The 26,770-nt window shown below is 40.5% G+C and overlaps 3 protein-coding genes across 4 annotated transcripts; all 3 read right to left on the reverse strand.

The window, feature by feature from the left end:
* Nucleotides 1-14,326: 14,326 nt before the first annotated feature.
* LOC106433513 (protein SIEVE ELEMENT OCCLUSION B) lies at nt 14,327-17,640 on the reverse strand. 2 transcript variants are annotated; one of them, XM_013874345.3, is made up of 8 exons: nt 17,338-17,640; nt 17,164-17,259; nt 16,405-16,847; nt 16,215-16,324; nt 16,003-16,145; nt 15,398-15,907; nt 15,005-15,301; nt 14,327-14,915 (listed from the first exon to the last, which is right to left on the reverse strand). In XM_013874345.3, the coding sequence occupies exons 1-8, from the start codon at nt 17,581-17,583 to the stop codon at nt 14,541-14,543; spliced, it is 2,220 nt and encodes a 739-aa protein (XP_013729799.2). In that variant the 5' UTR covers nt 17,584-17,640; the 3' UTR covers nt 14,327-14,540. The 2 variants fall into 2 exon arrangements, with proteins under 2 accessions (XP_013729799.2, XP_013729791.2); XM_013874337.3 differs by having other exon boundaries at nt 17,332-17,629.
* Nucleotides 17,641-21,203: 3,563 nt separating this feature from the next.
* On the reverse strand, nt 21,204-24,491 carry LOC106433526 (protein SIEVE ELEMENT OCCLUSION A-like). The gene is made up of 7 exons (XM_013874357.3): nt 23,838-24,491; nt 23,670-23,750; nt 23,132-23,601; nt 22,924-23,033; nt 22,699-22,841; nt 22,148-22,612; nt 21,204-22,053 (listed from the first exon to the last, which is right to left on the reverse strand). Exons 1-7 carry the CDS (start codon nt 24,480-24,482, stop codon nt 21,412-21,414), a joined length of 2,556 nt encoding a protein of 851 aa, XP_013729811.2. The 5' UTR covers nt 24,483-24,491; the 3' UTR covers nt 21,204-21,411.
* A 665-nt stretch (nt 24,492-25,156) lies between these two features.
* On the reverse strand, nt 25,157-26,212 carry LOC106433536. The gene is made up of 2 exons (XM_013874367.3): nt 25,612-26,212; nt 25,157-25,534 (listed from the first exon to the last, which is right to left on the reverse strand). The coding sequence occupies exons 1-2, from the start codon at nt 26,128-26,130 to the stop codon at nt 25,217-25,219; spliced, it is 837 nt and encodes a 278-aa protein (XP_013729821.2). The 5' UTR covers nt 26,131-26,212; the 3' UTR covers nt 25,157-25,216.
* Nucleotides 26,213-26,770: the final 558 nt, after the last annotated feature.

A 26,770-nucleotide genomic window follows, 5' to 3' on the forward strand; every position in this document is an offset into this window, starting at 1 on the left:
TGCGATAAAGTCTTCACTTCAAGTAGAAAAGGAAGGTGGAGTTGGGAAGTACCTCGGCTTACCTGAGCATTTTGGGAGGAGAAAATGTGATCTGTTTGCCTCGATCTTTAGCCGTATACAACAGAAAGCACGCAGCTGGTCAACTAAATTCCTATCGCCGGCCGGGAAACTCGTTATGCTACAAAGTGCGCTTTCTTCAGTCCCCTCATACTCTATGTCCTACTTCAAGCTTCAGGTTTCCCTATGCAAGCGAATTCAGACAGTGATTACAAGATTTTGGTGAGATAACAACGAGGGAACAAAGAAAATGGCATGGATTTCATGGGAAAGAATGGCTACACCAAAAGCTGTCGGAGGACTTGGAATGCGAGACTTTCAAAAGTTCAATGACGCCCTACTAGCCAAGATCAGCTGGAGATTACATGAGAACCATGACTGCCTTCTTGGCAAGGTCCTGAAAAGTAAGTATTACCCGGAGAGCAACATCCTTCTAGCAGAAGAAACGTCTTCCTTGTCGCATGGATGGAGAGGTGTTCTGATAGGTCGCGACCTACTCGCAAGAAACATTGGCTGGGCGGTTGGAGATGGTCGGTCTATCAACATATGGCACGACCCTTGGCTTAGCATGAGCAAACAGGAGAGACCCATGGGACCTCCTACAGAGCAAAGCGCTGAACTCTCTGTTTCGGACTTATTGATAACAGGAACAGGCCTGTGGGATAGAAACAAGATCCAACGCCTGTTACCAGAATACGAAGAGAGGATCCTCTGCCTGAAACCAAGCGTCACCGGGGCTCCGGACAAACTATTTTGGTTGGGTACTAAGTCTGGAGATTACACCTCAAAGTCAGGTTATTATATAGCCATCGAGGAAGATATGGATGCACCACTTGCTGAAGCGAACTTTAATTGGAAGAAGAATGTATGGAATCTGAGTTGTGCGCCTAAAGTCAAGCACTTTGTATGGAAGGTCCTCAAGCGAGCAATACCAGTTGGAGAACGCCTAGTCGAACGCCATATTGATGTGGACCCGAGATGTAAACGTTGCGGAGAAATTGAATCTATCACTCATCTTCTTTTCCATTGTCGTTTTTCACAAAAGGTCTGGCAGCTTGCCCCCTTTACGACCGACAAGGATTATAGAGGAATCATAGATTTGATCTCTGTCTGGCCCTTGCTCTGCACGCAAGCGTGTTTACCCCCAACAGGAATTCCCTCTGGCTCCCTCTTTCCCTGGATTTTGTGGACAATATGGAAAGCACGAAACAAATTTGTCTTCGAAGGCTTCTCGGCTTCTCCTGAGGACACTCTCTCGTCTGCTATTGTGTTAGCCCGGGAGTGGACCATCAACAGAAAATCTGAGCCTTCAGGGCCATCAGGAAGAGCAGGACTTGATCCTATAACGCAGAGTGGCGCGCTAATTAGCAGATCCGATGCTGCTTGGGAGTCAACTAGTACTGTGGCAGGCCTAGGCTGGTGCCTCCTCTCCCCGTCTCAGAAGCAAGAGTTTCGCCAACGACGCGAGTTTGTAGCTTCCCCCCTAATGGCGGAGGGTTTAGCTCTGAGAGAAGCTGTTCTCACATGCCGAAATCAGGAACTGCGAGAAGTACGGTTTGAGTCGGACTCTACTCAACTGATTAAGTGTGTAAACTCAGGAGATGGCGTTGCAGAGATTCATACTGTGGTTTCTGATATCTTGACTCTTGTTGAGGAATCTCTGTCTGTCTCTTTTGTTTGGATTCCTAGAGATAAAAACGTTCTAGCTGATAGTTTGGCCAAGAGTGCTATGATTGTAGTTGAACCTTTGGTGGTTGAAGAAGCTGTTAATGCTTCCACGTACCCCTCTATCTATAATTAAAAGTGTGTTTCAAAAAAAAAAAGAGAACCCAAAAAAGCTGAGGAAATTGTAGGCCTAATTTGTTGAAAAAAATGTTATTAACTGCATTAAAAAAAGAGTTACATATCAATATCATTATGTACTTGAATCATCATCTATACATATTATAATCATATATATTACTCAGGAATCCGACGGTACTCTATCACATTCTCAATCTCATGGGAGTGGTCAACGCTCTTCAGAGTCTTGTCATGGCAGTCAACACTCCTTCTAGACCGACGACCAAGATGATGATCAAAAGAGATCCTGAGCTTGCTGCTGCTTGTCTTCTTCGACTCATGACTCTTTGGCGGTGCCTTACACTCTGTGCTCTGTCTAGGCTTCTCTCTCCTGTCCACACTCTTCCTTTGAGGTAATCTCTCAACTGTTGTGATGAATTTTTTGAGGTGTCTTATGTATTCAGGGTAGTGCTCAAGGTCACAGTGGTTCCCTCCTTTCACCCAAAGCGGCTCATACTTGTTTTTGCACAGTTCCCATAGTTGTTTCCCATGACAACAGTCCACTACTTCATCCGCAGTCCCCTGCACATATATATTGTTACTCATATTGTTATAAACACAAAAGTTATGGCCCAAAAGGTATCTCAGAAGCTTTACTAATAACTTACATGAATGATGAGAATTGGGCAATCCACATATGTGATTTTGTCTATTCTGCAGATATACAAGGAAAAACCACAGACAAACGTATGTAAAACTGTTTTACGATTTGAAGAGTGCGCCAATATTGAAAAAAAATGAAATGAGCTGCATACCTTGTAGATATCGAACCAGTAGGTTTTCTTAACGGCGTACATTACTCTTAAACCGGAGAGGATGGGGCTGTGGAGTACACCGGCTCTCAATAGAGGTAACCGGGAAGCAAGATCTAACGTGGGACCGCTACCTACAGACTGGCCGTATAGGATAACATCATCTTGTTTAGAGCCGTAGGTTTCTTCAAGACACTTATAAACAGCTTCGATATCAGCATACGTGTTATTCTCACTCGTCTTTTTTTTTTTTTTTTGTAACACAAACATATTTCATTCATAATTTAGCCAGCTACAAAGATAAAAGCAACATCAAAGACTGGATGTGCGATCCTAATGAAAACGTTCAATACAAGGCAGTAAAGATATAAAGACACAAGTAGATAAACTTGATAACAAGTTGAAAGAGTGATCAAAGGTGCCACGTACGAAGAAACCTCTAGAGAGATTACAGCGTCCTTTAAATTCTTCAACGATAGTCACCGTATATCGTGACGTTGAGCGCTCCACAACCTCGATTCTCACCGGGGTGAGTATCGTTGTACCTTCCGGTCCCAAACAAACCATCACACAAGGTATCAAGCGGTAAGGAAATCGACAATGATCATTGGCTATGCAGCCAAGACAGGGGTCCTTCTCATGAAGGAAGACTTTGATGGAAGTTGTCACTCCTGCAAAGCGGAGGAAGGTGGAAAAGGATCTCTCATGGCCCTTGCATGAAGAAGTTTGGCTAGCCTTTCTAAGAGTGGAAAAAGTTAAAGGACTACAATCTTCAAGCTTCGATAGATTCCAACATAATAATAATAATATTGATGTGGTACTTGTTGTTGTCGGAGTTGGACGTTGATGGTGAGTTACACTTGAGACATTTGGGACAATTCCAAAGATTGCACCAAGGAGGAACGTATGTACTTCTGAGTCTATCACTCGTGGATGTTTCAACTTGTGTCTCCAAGCTAAGTGTTGAATCCCACAAACACAGGCCGGTCGAACAGACATTGACAATGTAAAGCACGAACTCATGAAGCATGTATGATGTGCGCCTAAGACAATGGTATGAAGACATGAATGATACAAATTAGGCAACACTGATCTTTTTACCTTCACATCAACGGACATAAGGATGAGCTTCTCAATAGATTCCAAAAGGGCAGGCAGTGAATCCATGCATATACTTTCACTTCCAACATTACCGTGTTGGAGCCATAAAGATTTGCCAGAACCAAAGTCGAGCCTCTGGTCAATGAAGTCTGAAAAGCTTAAGGAGAGTAAGCTTTCGTTGTTGTGTACAGCTGCGAGGATTTGCGGTGAGAGCTCAGAGCCGTCATGGCTTGCGATTTTTGTCTGCAGTGAACAAGAAGGTTCAGGAAGATTGGTGAGACAGGTCAGAGTAAGACATAACGCTGTCGGGATGGAGCTGGAGAATCGACATCGTGTTTTCAGCTTTGGTTGTCGCGATAGGAGTGGAACTCGAGCATCGAGTATAGACGTAGTGTCTGTTTTAAAGTGAAGTGCAAATCTCTCGTTAATGGAGGTCCATCCGCCTCCTACCATACCAGCGGCTAGCCCGTGCACGAAGGTGATGGAGAGTAATCTTCGGAGGTTTTCCGAGAATGGTTCAGATCCGGATCTCAGATCCGGAAGAGAAAGTTTGTGATTGAGCGGTGATTGAGCACCGTAAAAAAGCTCAGTTTATCTAGGGCAGCGAAAGAGTGAGCATTGACATAGATGGTTGACATCGAACCAGAAGCCAAAACACCAGTCGGAGTCACCCCCCTTGCGGACCAGTCCAACCCGAGAGAAAGAAAAAGGAGAAACAAAAGGATGAACAAGGAGGAAAGAAGCAACAAAACGAAACTACAAGTATGTGGAGGTCGACGCCGGCGAGCAGTGGCTCTACCGGCGTCGGAGAGCTGTCTCTGATGCGGCGCCTCGATATTCACGTCTAGGAGGATACTTAGTTGAAATGCATGGATAGTTTCCAGACGAGCCACAGGGGCGAAAACCTCATCAAAATCTACTCCATACTCTTGAACATAACCCTTCGCGACCAATCGTGCCTTATATTTGTTGACCGTTCCATCTGACTTACGTTTGATTTTAAAATTCCAACGTAGTCCAATAGGTTTTACTCCTATCGGTAGATCCACCAGGTTCCACACTTCGTTCTTCTCGATGGATCGTAGGTCTGCTTCACACGCTAATATCCATTCTCTAAGTTCGCTAGCCTCGAGAAAGTTCCTCGGCTCATTATTTAAACATAGCAGCAGCAGTTCACCTTCTTCTTCAGCGAGTAAGACGTAATCCCCAAGATATTTTGGCTTCATCGTTTGTCTTTCACTCCTCCTTAGTGTTCCTGCATTGTTTTCTCCTTGAGTTATATCTCTTATCTCATCATTCTCTGTTTCAGAATGATCATCACTTTCAACTTCATTGGTTTGACTATCGACCTCGTCCTGTTGAATTTTCTCGTCATTGGCATTAGCCCTTTCCATGATGCCATGGTTACCGAACTCCCCAAGCTTCACAACAAAATCTTCATAGCTCTCCGGCTCTGTATTGTCCTTCTTCCAATCCCAACTTTTTATTTCATCGAATATAACATCTCAACTTACCACTATCTTCTTATTTTCAGGATCCAACAGTCTGTATGCCTTTGATCCAGGTTCAGTCCCTAGATGTACAAGAATTCTGGACCTATCATCAAGCTTCTTCAACTGCTTCTTGTCGATCTTTGCATAACTTATGCATCCAAAAATACGAAGGTGGCTGATGTTTGGCTTCCGTCCTTTGAACAGTTCATATGGAGTCATGTCTTTGAGCGCTCTTGTAGTAAGTCGGTTGATCAGATAAGTTGCGTGTTGTATCGCTTCACCCCATAAGTAACTTGGCATATGCGTATGCTTCAATAAGCTTCTCGTCATCTCTATCATCGTTCTGTTCCGTCTCTCGACCACTCCGTTCTGTTGAGGAGTGTACGGAGCAGTGAGATGTCTTGTTATGCCAGCGTCTTCGCAATACGAGTTGAATTCATGAGACACGAACTCTCCGCCTCTATCAGTTCTGAAGGTTATTATCCGTTCCCATGTTTCTTGCTCGATTATGCTTCTTAAGTTTTTGAACTTCTGAAACGCATCTCCTTTGTCTTTTAATAATATTGACCACATGTAACGAGAATGGTCATCAATAACCACAAATACATACTTGTTTCCGGCTAGTGTGCTCGGATTTATGGGTCCACACAGGTCACCATGTACGAGCTGTAGTCTCTTAGTTGCTCTATACGAAGTGGCTTGTGGAAAAACTTGTCTTGCTTGCTTCCCAAGTATGCATGAAGGACATATTTCTCGCACAACATTGACACTAGGGATTCCGTTTACCAGCTCCTTCTGCATCATTATCTTCATTGTTGTTTGATTAACGTGACCCAGCCTTGCATGCCACCTATTTGCTTCGCTAATCTCCGTTAGGTGCAGCTGTGTAGTGTCTTGAATTCCCATACGAACCTTATACAAACGGTTCTGTGATCTATTTGCTAAGCTTTCCACTGCTGTCGTGCATAGTCAGATAGTCTCCTCTCAATCTTATATCACAGCCAGACTCTGTTGCTTGACCTAGGCTGATGATGTTGCTTCTTAACTCGGGTATAAAGTATACATCCATCTAGGAGGATATTTAGTTAAGAGCTCATACATTTGTCCCAGATCGGCGGCGTTTCCATGCGAGTAGATTATCGTCGAGTTTGCCATCGGGTGCCTCACGTACATGGCCATTATCTCGGTGCCTCTTCGGGTCTGAAGCTTGTGGATTTCCACGTTTTCTCGGTGTGGTAAAGAGGCGAGAAGCAACAGTCCCGTCACCTTGTCTGTTACCACCTTGTAAGACGGCGGACTCGGCGGGAAGAAGACTAACTTCGCCGCCACTGAAGATGTCATCCCTCCCATGTTCTTTCTCTCTTTCTCTCTCTCTCTCTGTATCTACACAAATAGCTTGAGATTGAAGCTTCTTTTTAACTTTTGTTGTTCTTGAGAACAGAGAGACATATAGTTGACTAAGCAATAAATAGTTTACATTCTTCTATGTTTCTTTTCATGATTCCAACGCTAGAAAATAAACAAGAGATTAAAAACTTTCGACAAGATAGCGTGACTCTAGTTTATGTAGGGTCTGTGTAACGTATCATGTGATTTCACGTACTTTCATTCATTTATTTTTTAGTATATGCACTCTGTCTGGAAAATAACCCCCCCCCCCCCCCCCCCCCCCCCCCCCCCCTCAATGGTACAAGACAAAAACCAATTTAAAAGTTTTGTTCGCAAGATCATGAATATACACACTATATCTAATCTATTAAAAGAGAAGTACAAATAGTACTTAGCCCTGACTTTTCCCAAACAATTACAATAGAATGCCACTGGGCTTATACACCGTCGTTTTGTAGCATTACTATACCATAGCATTACCATCTATTTTTTCTTCTTGATTTTGCATCGTGTTCTTCGTTGTATCTCCAAATTGTTATTCTTGATTCTTCAGTAGGAAATGGAAACTCTCTGCGCCAAGCTCTACGACAAATACACCACCTTCAAGGTTTGATTTCTGATTTTAATTTCTAGGGATTTCGATTTTAGAAAACTTTCAAAACTTTCGTTTCGATTTGTGTCTCCAGAAATTTTCAAGTTTTCGGAATTGGACGAGGTTAATAGGAAACAAGAAGACGAGAGTTCATTACCTTTGTTTCAGGTACCATCTGAGAAAGTCTCTTCCTTTTTCATCCATACTTCAACTTTCACTCTCTCATTACTTGCTTCTGTGTCGTTAGGTTTGATTACTAATTTGTTTGACAGTAGAGCATCAATACCACTCCGAATCCCTAAGCTTCCTTGTAAACATTTGGAATTATATAACAATTCAGTTTCTTTAATTTTTTATGTAGTTAATTGCCTGCTGAACTCCAGTGTTTTGAAAGTATGTTCTTTGCCTGTCCTTCTCTCTTTTTCTTTTATAGCCTCAGACACAACATTTGAGAAGTGAAAACCAGAATTTGAAGGAGAACATGGAGAGATTGAGGAATGAGATAGCTGAAATCAGGCATGTAGTATTACTGTGTTAATCTTCTCTTCCCTTGGACTTCCTTCTGGATTCTTGTGAAATGTAAAAATCATGGCTGTTTTGGTCCACAGATATACCAGGGACGAGGAGCGTTTGGAGTCTCAAAAGTGTCTTGTGGAAGAAGAACGAAAGAGTAAGAAAGCTGAATTTTTTTTAATGAATCAAGCTTTTCTTTGATATCAAATGCTTTGTCCTTTTACTAACTGGGCATAAAAAAATTTACAGACAAGACACTTTCCGAGCAAGTTGAGAAAATAAAAGAGCTGATATCAGAGGGAGTTCCTCACTACAACAAAAATCAAAGTGGAAGAACACGAAAGACTCCTGAATCTCCTCAAGTTACAACGTGAAGCATGAGGAAGCGTAGCAGGCAGACTGAGGATATGGTTGAAATGGACACGGTATAACCTATGAGAAGCATGATGAAACGTAGCAGGCAGACAGAGGATATCATGGAAACGGACGTGGTATCACCTCATATTAGCGTACGTCACAAATCAACCGACTTAAGCTGCAGCATCTTCTTTAAGTGAGTCATCAAAATTTTGCTTACTAATACTATTTTCTTGCTTTTGTTTCAAGGAAACGCTCTTGGTTTCTCAACCACAATGCTGTAAAACAACTGACAGTGGATCAAGTAACTCTGCTGGTTGTCCATTTCAAGCTCTTGGCGAGCACTTGACCGGAGTGAAATTGTCAACAAATAATAAAGACAAACGAATCTGCATTGTTGCCTCCCATCCATCAAGTGGTACGTACTTTCTTTTGGCACATAGTTTATGCGCCAAAGTTCTCAAGTAAAACATCCATTTTAGATCATCAGCCACCAGAAAAGCACCAATTTTTAATATTACTCCCTGGCTTTTGACCATGACATGTTTATCATTCACCTTAACTTGGGTAAATAACTACGCTGATTAAGAAGCTGCTGCTGTACAAGGCTGAGTCGTTGGGAATATTTGAAAGAGTTGTGTCCAAATGGATGATACATATATATAATAATATATATATAAGTTCGTATAAATTATTTTAAATTTATATTCCTTTTTTTACAAAGTACAAATACATTCATATAAACAAACAACTAAAGAAACTGAATAATCTAAACAATAAATTAGAACATATAAACAGTAAGAATGTTTATGTGTATACATAAGGTGTCCAATCCGGTAAAACTGAACCAATTAAACCAAAACCGACGTACAGAAAATATAGATTTGGTAATACCGAATATATCGAATGTATTTTTAGAAATCACAGTAAATAGATATGGTTTGATATATAAATTGATCAATTAATTATAGTAGTATTATCATATGTAAATTATATAAAATAACTAATAACATAATTTATTTTATTGATATGATTTCACACATAAAATGTTGATTTTAGTAATTTAATATTTTATATTAAGTTAAAGGTTTTTTATCAAATTAAAAAAAAAACATATTTTTTACCTTTTTGTTGACAAATATATGTACTAATATTTAGTTATTTAATAGTATTATGGATTAGTATTTTTTATTTTTATTCTAAAAAACTATTACTATTATTAACTTATTATGTTTACTTATAATTTAAATAGTAAAATAAAAAATGAAAATAGTCTATTTAAAAATCAAAATATCTTCATGATATATTAAAATTGATATCAAACCATATAAAGCAAAATTTGCAAAAAAAATATTATAAATGATAAATATATTTATGGTTTTTGGTATAAAATCGAATAAACAAAAAATTGATGGTATATCAGCCGAACCAAACTAAAGTATGCATGATTTTAATATGGTTTAAATTCTTTATAAACCGAAATACCGAAAACCAAAAAAAAAGAACCGAAATCGAACCGATATCCGGATTAGACATCCTTTAAATAAAAGTATCATAAATAAATCATTCACAAAAAATGACACCCGTGCGCCCGCACGGGTGGAAGCACTAGTTTTCTTTTAAAAATAGGTGCATGCTGAGCTGATATATAAATATATATTAAAAAGACCCGGGGGTACATATATATTGAATGTTCCATTCCATACATTTTCAGCTGGATACTGTGTTAACTGAGGGATTTGTTAGTATAATGACTAGATATCACATTAATAAATTACTTACCACGGAATAATAACACATCTCATAACTCCTTTGAAAACTATAGGTATCTACTTTTCATATAAGATAGCAGAAACTGGAAGTATATATCAGATACTCGTTAGACAGAGAAGAAGGACAATAGCATGAGAGGGTCGGTAATTAGATAAAATCATAGGCCATGTGATCAGACACTTGTGTTCTGTTAACATTTAAGCCTTGATTAGACTAATCCAACGTGCATAAAAAAGATCCATCATATTACTTAAATGAAAGTGTTTTTTTAATAATTGGTTTAACAAATGAAAGTTTCCTTATTAATTATGGCTTACATCAAAAGAAGAAATTATGGATTTGTATTCTAAGCATATAACAATACGATTATTTATAAGTAAATAATTCATGCTTTACTGGGAATAAAAAAAGAAAGAAAAGAAATATCTGAAATTAATAAGATGGACCACACATGAGCATATGGCCCAAAACAAAGAAAATAAAACATTAAATTGACAACATGAGGGGCACACTGAATGCTATAATTCAATGGACAATAAAATGAGATATCAGCTACAGCATGTTTATTGTAATTCTCTTGAGTTGGGTCTATTAGCGTAATATAAGATACGGTCACTTAGCGTAATATAAGATACGGTCTCTTAGTTTTTAACTAAAAAAACTAAGAGACGTCTCTTATATCTCTTATTTTAAGAGACGTCTCTTAGCTTTTCTAGTTAAAAACTAAGAGACCGTATCTTATATTATGGTAAGAGACCCAACCTAAAAGAGTTACAATAAACATGCTCTTAGAGCACTATTAACCTAACAATTCACGTGTCAGTGGAGCCCGCAAACAGTGCAAGCAGCGGTGTTCTAATGGACTGCAAAAAAGCTGGTGCTTAAAATTTTGTGGGTCCCACCCTGGAACCCACATACTATTATATTATTTTTTGTTAAGCACTCTTTCCATAAGTATTTGGGTTAAAGATGCCCTTACGTAGGAAAAAAAACATTTAGAAGAAGATATATAAAACCCAACAAATTAGATGATAAGAACATAAGAAAGTATCTTTGTATCACAAATTCACAACTCTCCCTTTGGCCCTTTTTCTGAGTGAGTCCCTTAATGAATTATCTTTGTTGCTCAAAAAGACATAAGAAAGTAAAAACATTTGATGTCAAGGATCCTACAAGGCAAATACTACCACTCAGAAAGCTTCATGGATGTCACTGAAAAATCTGCAATATCACATGGCTGGCGTGGGATTCTTGTCGGCATGGATCTTCTAAAGGAAAATATGGGATGGGTGGTAGGAGACGGCTCGTCAATCAGCGTGTGGAATGACCCATGGCTCAGTCTTACCGATCAGTTGAGACCCACAGGACCAGCGACAGAAGCCTCAAGGAATCTAAAGGTGGCATACCTATTCCATGAAAACTCTAAAATCTGGAATATGGAAACAGTTCAAATGCTGCTCCCACAATGGGAAGGAACTATCAAGGCAATTCAACCAAGCATTACGGGAGCGCCTGACAAGCAAATATGGCTGAGCACTCCATCAGGAGAGTACACAACAAAGTCTGGTTATCATACATCCATTGCGAGGAAAACAGAGGAATTGGAACATGTCGAGGCAGCGGGAGAAGTGGAATGGTTCAAGAGTGTTTGGAATTTAAATACCTCCCCAAAAATTAAGATGTTCCTCTGGAAAGTGTTCCAACAGGCAATCCCCGTGGGAGAGTTACTTATTGCGAGACATATCCCATCAGATGGATTATGCAAGAGATGTGGTACTCTAGAATCTATAGATCATCTGTTCCTACACTGTCCGTTTGCAGAGGAAATTTGGAGAAATGCCCCCTTTGCAACAGCCATTGAGCTTAGCGGATTGATAGATTTGCAGAGTAACTGGCTTGATTTGTGTGGAAGATCCTGTCTACCACCAATCGGGATTGTCTCAGGCCAATTAGCACCCTGGATATTATGGCAGATTTGGTGTGCTAGAAACAAATTTGTGTTTGAAGGGAACTCAGCATCAGCAGAGGAGATATTGACAAAAGCGATAGTTTCGGCTAGAGAATGGATAAATAGTCAAGAAAAACAAAGAAAGCCGCCAGCCATAAAAAACCAACCTCGACTCCGGATAGCAGAGAACTGCACAGTCGTTACCACAGACGCATCATGGAGAGCAACTACTCAGGCAGCGGGTCTTGGATGGACAATAAAATCGCAACAAAGAATGTCTGAGTTTACCTCTTATGTCCAATGCGTTGGCTCGGCACTGGCCGCAGAGGGTCTTGCGATGAGGGAAGTGATCGCCAAATGCAGAGAGATGGAGATTCAACGCCTACATTGCCACTCGGATTCAGCCTCGCTGATAAAAGCCATCACGTCTGGAGAAGCTCCACCGGAGCTATAAGGAATTATGTCTGATATTACCTTCTTTTGTAGATCACTTGATGAGTTTTCTTGCTCTTGGATCTCGAGAGTACAGAATAATGTTGCTGATAAGCTAGCAAAAATGTGTCTGGTTGAGGGTGAAGCATTTATGGCAGACACCTAACTCTTTTCTTGCATTAATATAAGTTGTGTTTCCAAAAAAAAAAGTAAAAACATGTGAAACTCGAAAGAAATAAATATAAAGGTGTATGTTGGGGTCCTTCATGGCGGTCCCGATAAACAAAATGGAATCTAGAAATATTAAAAAGAGGGAAAGCAAAAAGTTATTTTGAAGTGGAAAAAAAAAACAAAGGGACAAAATGTATTATATATATATATATATATGAAACATAGAAAGAAAGTATAGAAAGATTTACAAAGATTGTATTTACTTTCTCTCTGACCCGCAACCCTAGGCGCCGCTTCATAGCAATGGTCATTGACGCCGGCGGCGGCTCGGCTCGCCGGCGTCACCGCTTCCCCTCCTCACACTCTGTTCTCCTCGTCTCCATGTACCTCGTCTTGCTCTCTGTTTTGATTCCGGTGGCCCCTCCACCGAGAATTTCTCACTCACCATCAAGCACATGCTTGAAGTCCATCGTCTCTTCCGCCATTCGCTCCTCCTCTCGTCATAGTTCCGTCCTGTCCTCCGCCACCACGTTTCAAACCTCAGCCACTAGTCCTATGCTTCCCCCAGATCTAGCGCCTCAGGGTTCAACCGCTCCCCTCATCATTGCCGTCTCTCCCACTTCTCCATCCCTCAGCACCGTGCCTCCTTGTACAAGCGGGGACACCAGGTCTACTCATCCCGAGCAGAGGCTCGCCAGATCTGATCGTTTCTGTATCTCTAAAGCGCCTCCACCACTCCACACCGCCTCAGATCCCTTCACCGATGCCGTGACTCCGTCCTGCTGCTCCGTATCTTATTTAGACTACACCGTACATCAATGTCGTTCCGATTTAGTCTCCTTCATCATCGCTGCGAACCTTCGCCGCTCTAGACGAGGAGGCGTCTCTCACTCGTGTAGCATCGCGTCTTTTTCAGTTCGGAGTCCAGATCCGGCCACCGCCTCCGTCTTCAACCTGCGCATCTCACCAACCCTCGTCAGCTTCCTTGCGGGCTTTGATAATGATGTATTTCCATCTGTCATTGAGCCAACACTGCGTCAACGCCAAGTACTCTATAGAGATAAGCTTTTCCGAGTAGACCTTTTGTCATCTCCACCAATTGCAAGGTTCTGTCCACTGCGTTTCAACCTCCTTCCTCACCTAGGAAGAGATATCGAAAAAGGTCAGTTCGCTCCTCCACTGCCATGTGCTCTCATTCCAACAAAGCGGAGGAACACTCCGAAGTATTGTGCAAGGAGACTCGACTGTTCCAAAACACTCTGCCTCTTACCCGACGTTACTTTAAACACGCTAAACCAGAACGAGTGCGATGTTAATATGCTCAGGTCTGTCTCGGTTACTAATTATTGGCTTCGACACGGTAATGTTGAGGTCCAAAGTTTTGACCCGAGTAAACTGTTGAGTTCGTCATCAAACTCCATTGTCCTAAGCGTCCCTAAGAAGGCGAAACTAGCTTTAGAGATTCACCTAGTCTCGTTGAGAAGCTTTGTTGAGTTCAGAACTGATCCTACCAACTTCAGTGCCAAATCAAGTCAGATAGGACTTCTTCTTGGTGTTGCCCAAAGTCTTGGAGCTTCTCACCAAAAGCTCTTGTCGCGCAACAATCCAACTGCTTCTTATTGGTGTATCAACGTCGATTTCGACTATCAGTTGTTCTTGCGAACAATCGCCTTAGGGATTAAGGTGAAACTTCTCTATGGGGTTTTTCATCTTGCTGAGTTTGACTCGCCTCTTATAGGCTTTATCCTTCTATGTTTCATAATGCTTTCTACTTTTGTTGTACCGTCGAGCATGTCTCCGGAATCATATGCTTCAGTTGTAAACGTTCTTGCTCTTTGAGCTCTTTAATATAAGTCTCGTGTTACAAAAAAAAAAAATATATATATATATAAATTCATTCAAGAAATAGTGAAATACTTTATTATTGAGAATTATTTAGAAATAAATCAACGAAACATGGTCCACAAAGGACAAACCACACACATGGACAGGGCCAATTCTGTTATACAAACACTGAAATTATTGAAACAAATAAAGGAAATGAGAGAATTTCCAAATTTGAAGTAAAGAAAAAGAACCGCGAAGAGGGTATAGTATAGGTTTTTTTTATTATTATTTATCTAGAAGTTGTAGTTCTCGTCTTGGTCAAGGAGCTTCTCATCGTGACAACAAGCGAAGCTCATGTACTTCTCCATGGGACGGTGGCATTCGAAGCAGTTCATCTTCTCTGGAATCCGACCGCTCCGAGCAGTGATGTGGAAATCAAAGTGAGCGCATGGATGTCCGGTTTCCCTGAGAACCTCGTCATGATGGTGGTCGTACATTGCCTTGCTGTAGCCTTTGGTCGGGACGTGAGTTTTCCAGGTTCGGTCGTAGACGGTGACAGTCCTCTCAATGACACCGTGAGTTATCATCACTATCTCAGCTCCTTTGCTCAGCAGTGCCCATCCTCCAAGCTTGTCGTAGCTCAGTATCTTCTTGATTCCTTGCATCACCTATAATTTGATAGATAGACCCACACATTTTAAACCATTCCCAACCCTAGTCTACTCTTGTTTCAGTATTTTGTTTTACGAGTACCTACCTCATCGTGATCATCGGATTTACCGAGTTGAATTTTGGAGTAGAGCATGCTCTCGAGCCTAGCCCAGAAGAACCACATTAATGCAGGCTCGGCCCAGCTGTGACTCAGATTTTCAGCCCTGACGGCTTCACTGATCCGCCTGATCTGTTCTCTGTGGCTGTGGTTCCGTTTACCAACATAAGCCATCTCCAGCTTCACGTCGGAATCTTTAGCCGTTGCTTTGGCCGCCATTGTGAACCTTCTTATCCAGTCCAAGTCATCTCCTCCGTACAAGAATATGTAATTTCCCGGATTTATCTGTAAATCAAATCGCAGCCATCATTAATTAAAACATATTATTTGGATGGTAGCCAAAAATGGAAACTTTCCATGCATATATCTTTTTTAATTTACCCAGTTGAAAATGACAGCGTCGATGCCATCGACGATGAGGTTAAGGGTAAAGGTCTCCCTCCTCCAGAGCTCTTCCTCACGAGCTCTGGTGAAAGGGAAAGCTTCAGTCCCCCAAATCCAGATCATGTGAAGCGCATTGAGACTAGCCTCGTTGCCTTGTGGGTCAAGCACCACAAGTATTGGCTTGTTCATGAAATGCCATCTCTCTCTCATAAACTCCACCACATGTCTCTCTACCAGCTTTGGACTATCCACTGTGTACCATGGCATAGGTGCACGGAGAGCCTCGAATTTCTTCTGCAGACTCGGTGATCTTTCGTAATCTTCGATCGGATCCACTATCGGAACCCACACAACCTCGTACGGCATATGACTCTTACCATCGGCTCCCAACAAGCTGCTCCTTGATTCTGTGTAGATTTGCTCGAATATCGATAGCTCGTCTTGCAATATGTTGAGGTCAGATATTAGCAACAACACTGTCTTCCTCCTCAACACGTCCAAGTGAACCTACAATTTATTCTTACTAGTTTAGTTTTTTAGATTGATTGAGCAGTTTGTTTACATGAACGGCCTTTTTTAAATAAAAAAAGAAATTTAGAAACCTTTCTCTTGGTTAAACCATCTTGCAATGGCATGGTGTGGTTTTTAGGATGAATGAGGGCCGTGAGAATCTTCATGTTATCAATGTGTGTTGTGTCGAATAGAGAATGCAACATCTTTAAGGATTCTGAGCTCCTCTGCTTCTCTGTTACCTTTATTTGTCAGCAGAGAGAGAGAGAGAGAGATCAATGTGTTGAATTGAGACCGTACGAACCTATGTGACGGTAGCAAAGTCTCAAGGTCTCGGCGAGATGGTCATGAATGTTCTTGAGCTTGTTAGCTAACATGGACGTTTCCCATGAATCCATTTGAGTGTTCATCATCCTGTTATAGTAGTAATATTATCGTTAAGAGTCACAGCTCAAAAGCAATAAAAAGATATAAAATAAAAATCATCATCGCACTCGTGTCCCATGGCAGTGATCATGTTGATTTGAGAAATGCAAGCCACGATGCTTCTTATGGTCCAATAGACAGCGATTGGGATGGTAGAGATGATTCTCGACAGCTGAGGATCGTCCAGTGTAATGTAGCGACCAGGTAACTCACTGAGTTCCACTACACATGCGGTGACGCTCTTCATCTCACGGATGAGATCGTTGAGCCCTTGGGATACAGACTCGAGGGTCACTCTGTTCTGAACAGGGACGAGCTTTAGCATAGCTAGGGATTTAGCCAGCTGATTCTTTGAGTAGAACTGGACCAGAAGCCAAAATTCTCCGTAGTTCAAGGCGAACGCGGCTAGAGTCAGGACTAGCTTGCCGTCCCAGTGGAAGCTCGAGAGGTGTTCGAACACTGACATTGTTATTTCATGTGCGTCTGATCCGGTCAGAGACTTGTAGGCTATCTACAATAATAATAATTAAAAACATAAAGACAGTGCATGCAAAATTAAACTTATCCTTATATTTGCTTGTTTCACAAGTTATTTCGCAAATTAGGTTTTGGTGGTAAATTGTATAACAAATTTTACAGGGTATGATGGCTACAAATTTGGGTTTCCCATTCAAACCAAGATAATTAAACCAAAACCAAAGTAAAATCTTCCATAAACTGATTAGTTCTATATATCATGAAAGTAACCAAACACACCAAATCCTTATATTTGCTTGTTTCCCAAGTTATACCGAATGTAATTCTAAATAAAGAAAAACCGAGTTCACCTCGCAGGCGACGCGATCGATAGCATATGAGACGCTATCAAGAACGCTCATCATGCTTGATTGCATCAGTTTATCATCCGTAGGCAATGGGAGCATCTGCGAATTCAAACAAGTGCTTAACATTTTATGTCATACGAATAAAGTAATTATGAAACGTGTTATATGTACACTAACGGAGGCGTTGGAGTCGTCGGAGTCAAGAGTGGCACGATCGAGAATATCTTCAACGAGAGAGAGAAGGCCACGCACTTGGACTTCGCGAGCATCAGGGGAGTGTGTTTGTTGGATCAGCTTCAGCATCATGCTCTCGTCCGATGACATCGTTAGTCCCGTCGTCGCCGGTATAATCTCCGTACCCGGAGCTTTACCACTGTGGCCAGCTTGTTTCTGAGCGTGCTGGGACTTGATCAGTGACTCCATTTCTTGGTTTGGTTGCTTCTGAAGAAGAGCTAGCTAGGGAGTTTTGAATTGGTGTGTGTTATGCGAAATCAACTACTAGCCTTTAAATACTCCATTTTCCAAATTGGGAATCAACTACTTTGCTTCGGCAACAATTAAATTAAATCTACAAGAATATAAACCAAGAATGCTTTTTTTTTTGTTTCTTTTCTTTTTGGTATCTTACTTTAGAAGAATGTTTTTAGATATAGCAACCGTCCACGTGAATGTCGCTACTATAGAGTAGTATTAACCTAAACTATAAAATGTACGCCATGTATTAGATTTTTTACTACATTTTTTTCTGTATATAGTAATATTCACGGTTCACCGAAGCTTGAGCGTTTATTGACTCCGATTCATATAGAGGAAATATGGATTAAGAGAGATTAGTTTACACTTTACTATTTACTATTACACGATTGATTTTATACACTATCACCTTTGATCGTTTGGTCCCTATATATTTATTTAAACAAATTTATTCTGTAGTATCACGTTTTAGACACGGCCAGAGCCTATACATTCATATATTGATAATAATGATATCAAAAAGCTATTTTCTGTGTATTTCGTTGTATCATCAAATATTCCATATTGGCCATAGCTAGTAATCACTCTTATGTTTCATCCAAGAAAGAATTCATTCTTATATGTTATATAACAAATACAACGGTGATCATTTGGACAACCATGTAATTTAATTTCGCAGTTTATATTACTAAAAGAGATCGAGAAAACAAACCTAGAACACATGGAGTTTAATTGCTACTTTGCTTTTATTCTTATGTTGCTTCCCTTATGCAATATAATTTTGTGGATTCTGTCATTTACTTTTATTTAGTTTATTTTTTATAGTACGTATATATTACTCGTGTATCACAAAATAGCATTAAGAGTGAGGTGAACAAAAGGTGTGAAGTGATTCTTTGCTCTTTTTGGGGTAAAACTATGAATTTCTATAAGTTCATATATATAGGATAATGCTAGAATAAAAAATGGCAAAACTAGAGTAACCAAGGATATACGAATCAAATGCAATTCCTTTTATAAAAGTTATGCTTTGTTAAATATTTGGTAGTATCTAAAGGTAATGTTGGTATGTTTGGAATTAAATCTGCATGACTTGTTCTTTTTTTTATTTGAACACTGCATGACTTGTTCTTCTTCTCAAAATTTACCACAAGTTCGTAACTTGGATTAATTTGAATTCCATACAAAACAAATGAGTATTTCTTGGTACCTTTTGGTTGCAGTATCTAAAAAAGAGATTATTTATGCAATAATTCGAAAACAATTTAGCTAAAATTTTAAACTACAGCTGGCTAGTAATCGATGCTTTCCCCTTTAATTTGTAACATTAATTAGTTTTGTTGTTGACAAAATGTAATACCGCCACAACACTTATATATTGTTCAAAAACTTTTTGCTCAAGCGATATGAGTCGTTTATTAAAATTTCTTAAATGTGAGCATCTAATAAAAAACAGTTGAACCCCAACATCACGCATATACTATAACAAGATAGACTATTATACATGTATTATAAAAAGTTTGTCTAACTCATAATCAAAAGTTAGTAAAAGATTGCCACATCGTTTGGATATTATCCCAAAAAATCCTCTTATCCAAGCAATGTGGGAAATTTAATAATGACAAACTTTATTTGGAAACCTTAAATATATCTCATGTATGTTACATTATTCTTTTTGTTGTCAACGTTCATCTATGTACTAAAGATCCACGACAAAGTGATGTCTAAATTTTATTTATATGCCAGAAACTGTTCATTTGTTGACTGTTTATTTATTATCTAGTTAGTGATCTAATTTGTTAGCTCTAAACTAATTTTAGTTTCAGAAAGCTATATGTTCACTTTCTACTAATCTTTTTTTGTAACACGAAATATATATTAAAACTCAAAAGTCTAAGTGGTTATAACAGGAGCCATAGTCGAAGATAAGATGAACAACAAATAGTACATTAAAACAGACGATATGATGTTGGTGGGAGAGGCTTGCTCAATGTGAAGAAATCCTTGGATGATCTTCACTTTTATCCCTGAATTGAAAGCTCCAACAAGCTAGCTATAGTCGTAAACGACGTTGATACACCCAAGCGAATGGGTTTGAACCGAAGTACAGCTAGAACTAGATAAATAGTCGAGCAAACAAACAACCGTATCTCCATCAGTAATCTCTGAGAAGATTATCTGAATCTTATACATAGTAGAGAGCATCTTCAGTGAAACGTACAGTGATCTGGACGGGTCTAACATCATCTCCAGTTCCATAATTGAATTTGATACTATGAAGCTTGATATGGACACATACGGAGGGAAACGTGGTAAGAGACCGCAAGAAAATACCTTTGGGTAGCGACCACTGATATCAGCTCTACCACCGACGATGTTGATCCGGGAGACTAGGTGAATCTCAATCGATCCGGTAATCACACTGTTCGGTGAGCGGGATGGTAAGATGGTTGATGATATCTTCCTCTCCGAATACATAATTGTTTTTGGCACTGAAAATACCAGAATGGATGAGTAAGTCGGAGGAAATTGTCGGATGGGGCACTGATGGTGAAGGCACTTGACAATATAGGAAATGTTTAGGTTAAGGCCCAATACATCAGGGAAGGCCCAAATACTTGAAGAGGCCCAAAAGATTAGGTTTAGGTCAGATGGGAAGCTGGGACCACGGACGCCGCCGCGAGAAGAAGATGGGACACCCACCGGTAGCCGGTTGTATTCATCGGAGCCTTGAGTAGACACGACGGGTCTTGATGGGGAGGAGACAAATCCATCCTCAGAGGAGCCTGCGTTGGAGTCAATGAAGGGGCCGACCAGAGATGGATCAAACGGAGATACGGTGGAGACGGTTTGTAGCAGAAGGCTCGAGTACATCACCCACCATGGCACAGGATCTATTCGACAGTATGAGAGTGGAAAAACATGATTCCCAGTCACCAATTCGTCGAGGGCTGTTGAAGTGCGATGCGGTTGCGGTGTGGGGACATGAGCCCATCGGAGACTGTCTTCAAACAGAGATGTCTTCATTGAAGCTTTAGGCGGCGAATAGAGCACAGATCTGGGCGACGACCTAGGAGAGGTGAGTCTTAGACCAGAATTCCAGAGATTCCCGGAGCCAAAGTCAGAGCTGGGAGAGCTCAAACAACGACCCGAGGTAGTGGCGATAGAGAGAACCGATGGGATGGCGATGTTGAAGATGACGATAACACAGAGGCTGAAGACGACGATGTAAGAAGCAGCGGACGGTAAAGAGAAACTGGTGGAACAGAGAACCCGACGCCGGCGGCCAAAAGCCTCTCCGGCGTCGAGGAAGATGGGGTGCGGCACGACCTCGAAAATCGGGACAGAGAGAGATTTCTACGTTTCTTTTTAGGACACTCAGCTCACTTTCTACTAATCAAATTCATAAAGAATGTGGTCTAGTGTTCAATTAAAAAGTTGATTACGGACAACAGAAGAAGAAAATCAATTATTTTTGTAAGCTAACCAGTGTTATAGAAGTTTAAGACTCAAGAAATCAACAAAGGAGAACACTACTCAGTCGGGTTATTGTTCTAAAAGCTTTGAAATACATAAATTCTTTGTATTTTATTTTTCAAATCACAAATGAACAAATTTTAGTACAAATATACTTCGTTCATAGACCAGAAGCAACGGCAACAACAACAACATGAAGTAGAGAAACACGAGAGAAATTATTTGAAGGAGAAAAAGACGCAAACTTTGGTTTTATTAGAATGTTGTAGAAGCTTCCAAACCAATATTGTCGGATCGATCTCACTCAAGGCAGCATTGGTACAAGTAATACTTTTCCATGGTCCTACGGCACTCGGTGCACTCGACCTCATTGGGTATAATCCCAGCAGTCTCAGGAAGCATGAACCTTGTGCAGTGGTGGGGTGGGATACGCATCAAGAGATGGTCATTGAGCGCTTTCAGAAAACCATGTGCGGGAATGTTGACTTCCCACTCGTTATATTCAGCCAAAGCATTCGAAAACAAGTTACCTTTGGCACGAACCATCAAGTCGGAAGTTTTACTCACCAGTCCCCACCCATCTCCTTCTCCTCCAAAACCTAACAAAGCAACGATTTCTTGCAGAACAAGGTCCTTTTCCTCTTCTTTAAACCCTTTGGTTCCGTGGGCTTTTAGCATCCGTTGCTTCGACTCCCACATGCTCTCGATCCTCGTCCAGAAGAACCAGATCTGGAACAAGTCCGGAAGTGTGTGGCTGAGGTTGTCTTCTCTGATTGTGTTGATTATCGGCTCGATTCCCTTCTTAGGGTTCCTTTTCCCAACATAAACCATCTCGAGTTGAATGTTTGCGGCTTTTGCGACACGACGCCACAGACTCGTGAAGTTTCTGATCCATTGCATGTCTTCTCCCCCATAGATACATATGTATTTTCCTTCAACAAGCTGATATAAGAAAAATACTCATTTTCTTTAGGTTACTTGTTGCGCAAGGAATATGATTTTATAAATACTCTATTTTCACAATCTCAAGAAAAACCTGGTTGAGGGAGTGAGGATCAGTGCCATCAATCAAGAACTCAAGATTCCACTCCTGCTCACCCCAGAGATCACGTTCCCTTGAGGTCGTGAATGGATGGGCGTAGGGTTGCCAGATCCAGACCATGGGGAAAGCGTTAGTGGACATAACTTGACCTTTGGGATCAAGTGCAATGAGTATAGGTCTGTTCTTGAATCCCCACCATTGTCTCATAAACCTCACAGCAGATCTCCTTAACCTCCGAGGCTCTCCAAGAACGTACCACTTCATGTTGGAATGAAGTGACTCGAACTTAGCATCATCGGCTTCTGTCCAGAAATCTTGAACTGGGACCCATAGAATCTCGAATGATTGCTGCCAGGCTTCTGTGTAGAGAGATTCGAGGATGTAGAGCTCTTTTTCGATGTTTTCTAGGTCAGATACAAGAAGAAGCACGTGCTTTTGGGTGAGCACATTGATCCCAACCTAGGTTAATAATGGTTGAAAACATAATCAAAAGGCAGAAACGGAGCGGCAAAGAGATTTGAAAGAAAAATTAGTATATAGATTACGCGTCTCTTGGAAGCACCATCTCCATGGTAAAGAAAATCAATGGGTCTGAGAAGACGAATGAGAGGAGGAACAACGTCAATGTGAATGATAGTAGTGAATGTCTGAATGAGTTCTTGATACTCTTCTTCCATGATACCATCCTCTGTATACAGAGAGCTTCCAGATGAGAAAATCAAAGAGAAAGAGAGCTTAAAACGAACTTGAATTATGCATATAAATCTCACCTATGGTCAGGTGACTCTTCTTGAGTTGTTCTAGCAGATAAGCATTGATCTTCCTAAGCCTTTCACTATTCTCATGTATCTCCGAAACTTCCATAAACGACATGATTTGGCTGCACACCCCAAATATGATTAGTTTTATTTTTTTTTAAAAAACTGCTTTCTTGAAGGACAAGAAATCTTCGAAATAAGAATATATTTGTGTACGTACTCCTGCTTGAAACCGCTGGCGCCACTGATATGAGAAGCGCAGATCAGAACACAGCGAATAATCCAGTAAACTGCAGTGGGGACATGATCGGTAAACGCGGGTGTGATGTGGTGAGGTGGGAGTTGATGGATCTGGATGATGGTAGTGGTGAGATCAACCATGTCTTGCATCAGAACTCGGGTCTTGTCGAGACGCTGGTGTAGCGCGTTCTGCCTAGAGAAGATGCTAGGCAGCTGTTTGATGAGTGCCAGAGATTTAGTGAGCTGATTTGTTGCGTATGTCTCCGCCAGGAGGAGGAAAACGCCGTATTTCACGGCCAAAGCGGCTAGGATAAGGACTAGCTTAGCATCCCAGCGGTATTTGGAGACCATGCCCAGAACAGAGAACGTCGTCGTATTGCGACTGTCTAAATGAAGCCCTGTTGTCCTCATACCGTGAGACTCACCTCCATGAAGACACTTGCACTCGATCTGTGTCAGAGACATTGATACTTTTTAGAAAAATAAAAGCTTCATATGGGATGACTGTATGTAAATACCTCGCAAGAGATTTGATCGATGAGGTCCGCGAAAGTTTCAAAGGAGACATGGTCAGCATAGTCCTTGAAAACGAGTGACGGCTACACAATTTTGAATTTGAAAGAAAAATAAAATTAGTCAATATATTGAAATGCTGGGGATTGATTGCGGAGCAAGAAACAAAAAACCTTAGGAGCAGAGGAGTCGATGGATGGGACATGAGACTTGAAGATGTCGTCAACAACGGAGAGAAGTGATTTGACATCAAAGAAGATCATGTCTGGACTATGAGTCTTCAAGACTCTATCAGCCATCACTCTGTCATCAGAAAGTGAAAACATGGGTCTCCCATTTCTATGGAAAGCTTGTTTCTTTCCCGGTCCAAATCTTCCACCGAGAGAGTTGTCACCCAGTGATCTCGGCACCAAAGAGTGTCGACTATTGGCAGCGACGATATCCTCAGATGAGTGAGGATGATGTGCGGTCTTAGGGGTAATGGAACCCTTCTTCTCGGTCTCATGATCCATCACCTTAGTAGGTTCCACAGTTTTGGGAGGAGGAGCAACATGGTGACCATCTGATTGTTCACCGTCTTCGTGAGTTTTCGCGGGTACGGGACGCCTCTCGCCTAGGTTATCAGTCAGCTTCTGCTCGGCGGATCTTGGGATCAGAGAGACCCTTTTGAGAGGATCGGCTGGTGGGTCAGTACTGAAGGGCTTTGGGTTCAACTGGAAGCGTTTGGCCATACTCGCCGAGGAGGTAGGGGTTGAAGAAAAATCGATATGTGAAGGATATGATGGGTTGAGGAGGTGAATGATTGGGTTAGTACACATGCATGTATATATATATACACGTGAAAAGGGATTAAGAAAACAAGTGGTAACTTCGAATCAACTTCTTTGCTTCATCTATGGTTCAATATTTGTTTTGTGTCTTTGACACTTCCGTAGACGTTTCCTTTGATAAAAACGTAACCAAATTTGTTTGGTTGGTAACTTCTTCATAGCTACTTAACATTACTAATTAACTGTATATCAGTAGTACGTACTACATGCAATTAACATAATATAACGCATTTTTTTAGTAATGTTGTCATAGATAAAATTAAAAAAAGTTCATGATATAGACAACTCGTGATACTCGTGGAAAGGGACAAAGCTACCTTGCTTGGATATTGTTAAAATTGTCCATGAATCTAGGAACAAAACGAATCACACACAAACGCATGCATGCTATTGAAAATTATGTTAGAATATATTATAATTTCCACAGTGTGTATGTCTGATTTTTCTTTCAGTTAATTCTTTTGTATTACAGGTTCCTCCAATCTCATTGGTTTCTAAAAATCTAGAATTTTCTTTTTTTTACTGTTTTTGAATTTGTCTTGTAAGTTTCTCCAGCTGGATTTGGTCTTCTAATTCAAAGCTTCTTTTTCTTGCTTATCTATGTTTCAAACTTGTTATTCAAGATCAACTTCTTTTCTATATATTTTCCACTCATAGTAATATTAGAAAAAACGTGACAATGCATTTATACTCTCAAATGAAATAATAGACTATTTGTTTGTTTACTCATACAGAGGTTTGAAATTCTTATAAGCAATCACAGCATTAAAAGGGTCCGGCCTAGAAGCTAAACCAATTAAACCCATAAACCAATTCAAAACCGGTTTCTCAGCTCCTCCACCAGGAGGAGGCTGTTGCCGGATGGTCTCCGGCTGAGTAAACCCTTGGACAGACTGAAAGTACTGAACCACCAGTTGCACCCGACCGTACTCGGTTCCATCTCTCCAAACCCTGATTGCTTTCTCATAAAACATCCGATTGCTAAAACTCACTATCAACGCACCTCCCGGTTTCAACACTCTATACACTTCCGCAAACACCTACGCAGCATTAGTACGCATGTCCGGTTTAGGAAATAGACATATGTTCATATACATATTATTTTAATGTTAGGTACCTTTTCGGGTTGTTGTAGATACTGTACACCGACAGAACATAAAACCGCATCGAAATATTTGTCTTGGAATTCGAGTTTCTGATCCTCGTTAAGATCCTTGACGAAGAAGTAATCGACTCTAGGGTTTCTGGCAAGCTCCTGTGCGTTAAGACCATGTCCCACTACTTTCTCGTACTTCACCTCTTCTGGTAGATGGCTAACCCATGAGCTCATCAGGTCTAATACAATCGAACCGGATCTTAACCGGTTTCTGTAGAGATCCGTTAAGGAGGATATGAAACCGTCGTCGACGTGGTTCACGAATCGTGGGTATGAATAGAATTCGCGGTCAGGACCGGCGTTGAGTTTAGTACGACCTTCATTGTTGAGTACTAACCGTTGGATCTTACCGGCCGAGGATGGTGGTCGCGTTTCGGTTTCTTCGGTTTGGTTCGAAATGTTAGTGATTCTTGGTCGAATAGTTCTTCTGGGTCTCAACTGAAAGGGAGATTGCTGAAGGTTGAATCGAAGAGAATCCATAAAAAGCTATATATTCTCTCTCTGTTTTGGATTTTGTGGCTACAAGCTAAGAATCTTTAGCAGAAAAAAAAGGTGAGCAACCCCTTTAAATGTGTCTTTTTGAATTTTATAAATTTTTTACAAGGAGTGGATAATTGATGAGTGGTGGATATTGCTTTAAGCCCATTTCAGTTTTAATAGGCCTTTATTGGATAATTTATTTCTACCTTTTTGCTCTAAGAAATGCTCAAATGTTTTGGATTGATCGGAGATGTTTTTCTTCGGCCTATCTATTTTATAACGATTAGTCTACTAATTCGAGATTATGGCTCCGAATGGTAACTGCAGATTGAACGGTGCGAGACAAGCGGTTCAACTGCGGTGCGGTTCTAACAGTTATAAAAACATATAGATATATAATATATATAGAGATTTTTGTGGTGCGGTTCGTAACAATCTAAAGCATATATGAAGTTTTACAAAATTAATTTATAAAAAAAAATAAACGATGCTCATGTACCATGAAAGAGAGTTTAACATACATTAATATAAATGTAGAATGTTGTTAGAAATTATAAAACAACACTAAAGATTATAAGCTTCAGTATATAAAGCATTTACCAAAAACTCAATATTTTCGTAGATTTTGAGAAAAATTCGA

This window comes from Brassica napus, chromosome A6 (genome assembly GCF_020379485.1).
Source record: "Brassica napus cultivar Da-Ae chromosome A6, Da-Ae, whole genome shotgun sequence".
NCBI lineage: Eukaryota > Viridiplantae > Streptophyta > Magnoliopsida > Brassicales > Brassicaceae > Brassica > Brassica napus.

What these genes read in the sequence shown, in the direction of transcription:
- LOC106433513 (XM_013874337.3), bottom strand. Translation starts at nt 17,583, where the DNA reads ATGGAGTCACTGATCAAGTCCCAGCACGCTCAGAAACAAGCTGGCCAC. An exon ending in ACTCCAACGCCTCCGTTAGT is followed by an intron (nt 17,260 to 17,331) that starts GTACATATAACA and finishes TTGAATTCGCAG; the next exon opens with ATGCTCCCATTGCCTACGGA. An exon ending in AATCCGATGATCACGATGAG is followed by an intron (nt 14,916 to 15,004) that starts GTAGGTACTCGT and finishes ATCAAATTATAG; the next exon opens with GTGATGCAAGGAATCAAGAA.
- LOC106433536 (XM_013874367.3), bottom strand. Translation starts at nt 26,130, where the DNA reads ATGGATTCTCTTCGATTCAACCTTCAGCAATCTCCCTTTCAGTTGAGA. An exon ending in ATCTACAACAACCCGAAAAG is followed by an intron (nt 25,535 to 25,611) that starts GTACCTAACATT and finishes AATGCTGCGTAG; the next exon opens with GTGTTTGCGGAAGTGTATAG.
- LOC106433526 (XM_013874357.3), bottom strand. Translation starts at nt 24,482, where the DNA reads ATGTGTACTAACCCAATCATTCACCTCCTCAACCCATCATATCCTTCA. An exon ending in GCCAGCGGTTTCAAGCAGGA is followed by an intron (nt 23,034 to 23,131) that starts GTACGTACACAA and finishes TGGGGTGTGCAG; the next exon opens with CCAAATCATGTCGTTTATGG. An exon ending in ATCCTCACTCCCTCAACCAG is followed by an intron (nt 22,054 to 22,147) that starts GTTTTTCTTGAG and finishes TTCTTATATCAG; the next exon opens with CTTGTTGAAGGAAAATACAT.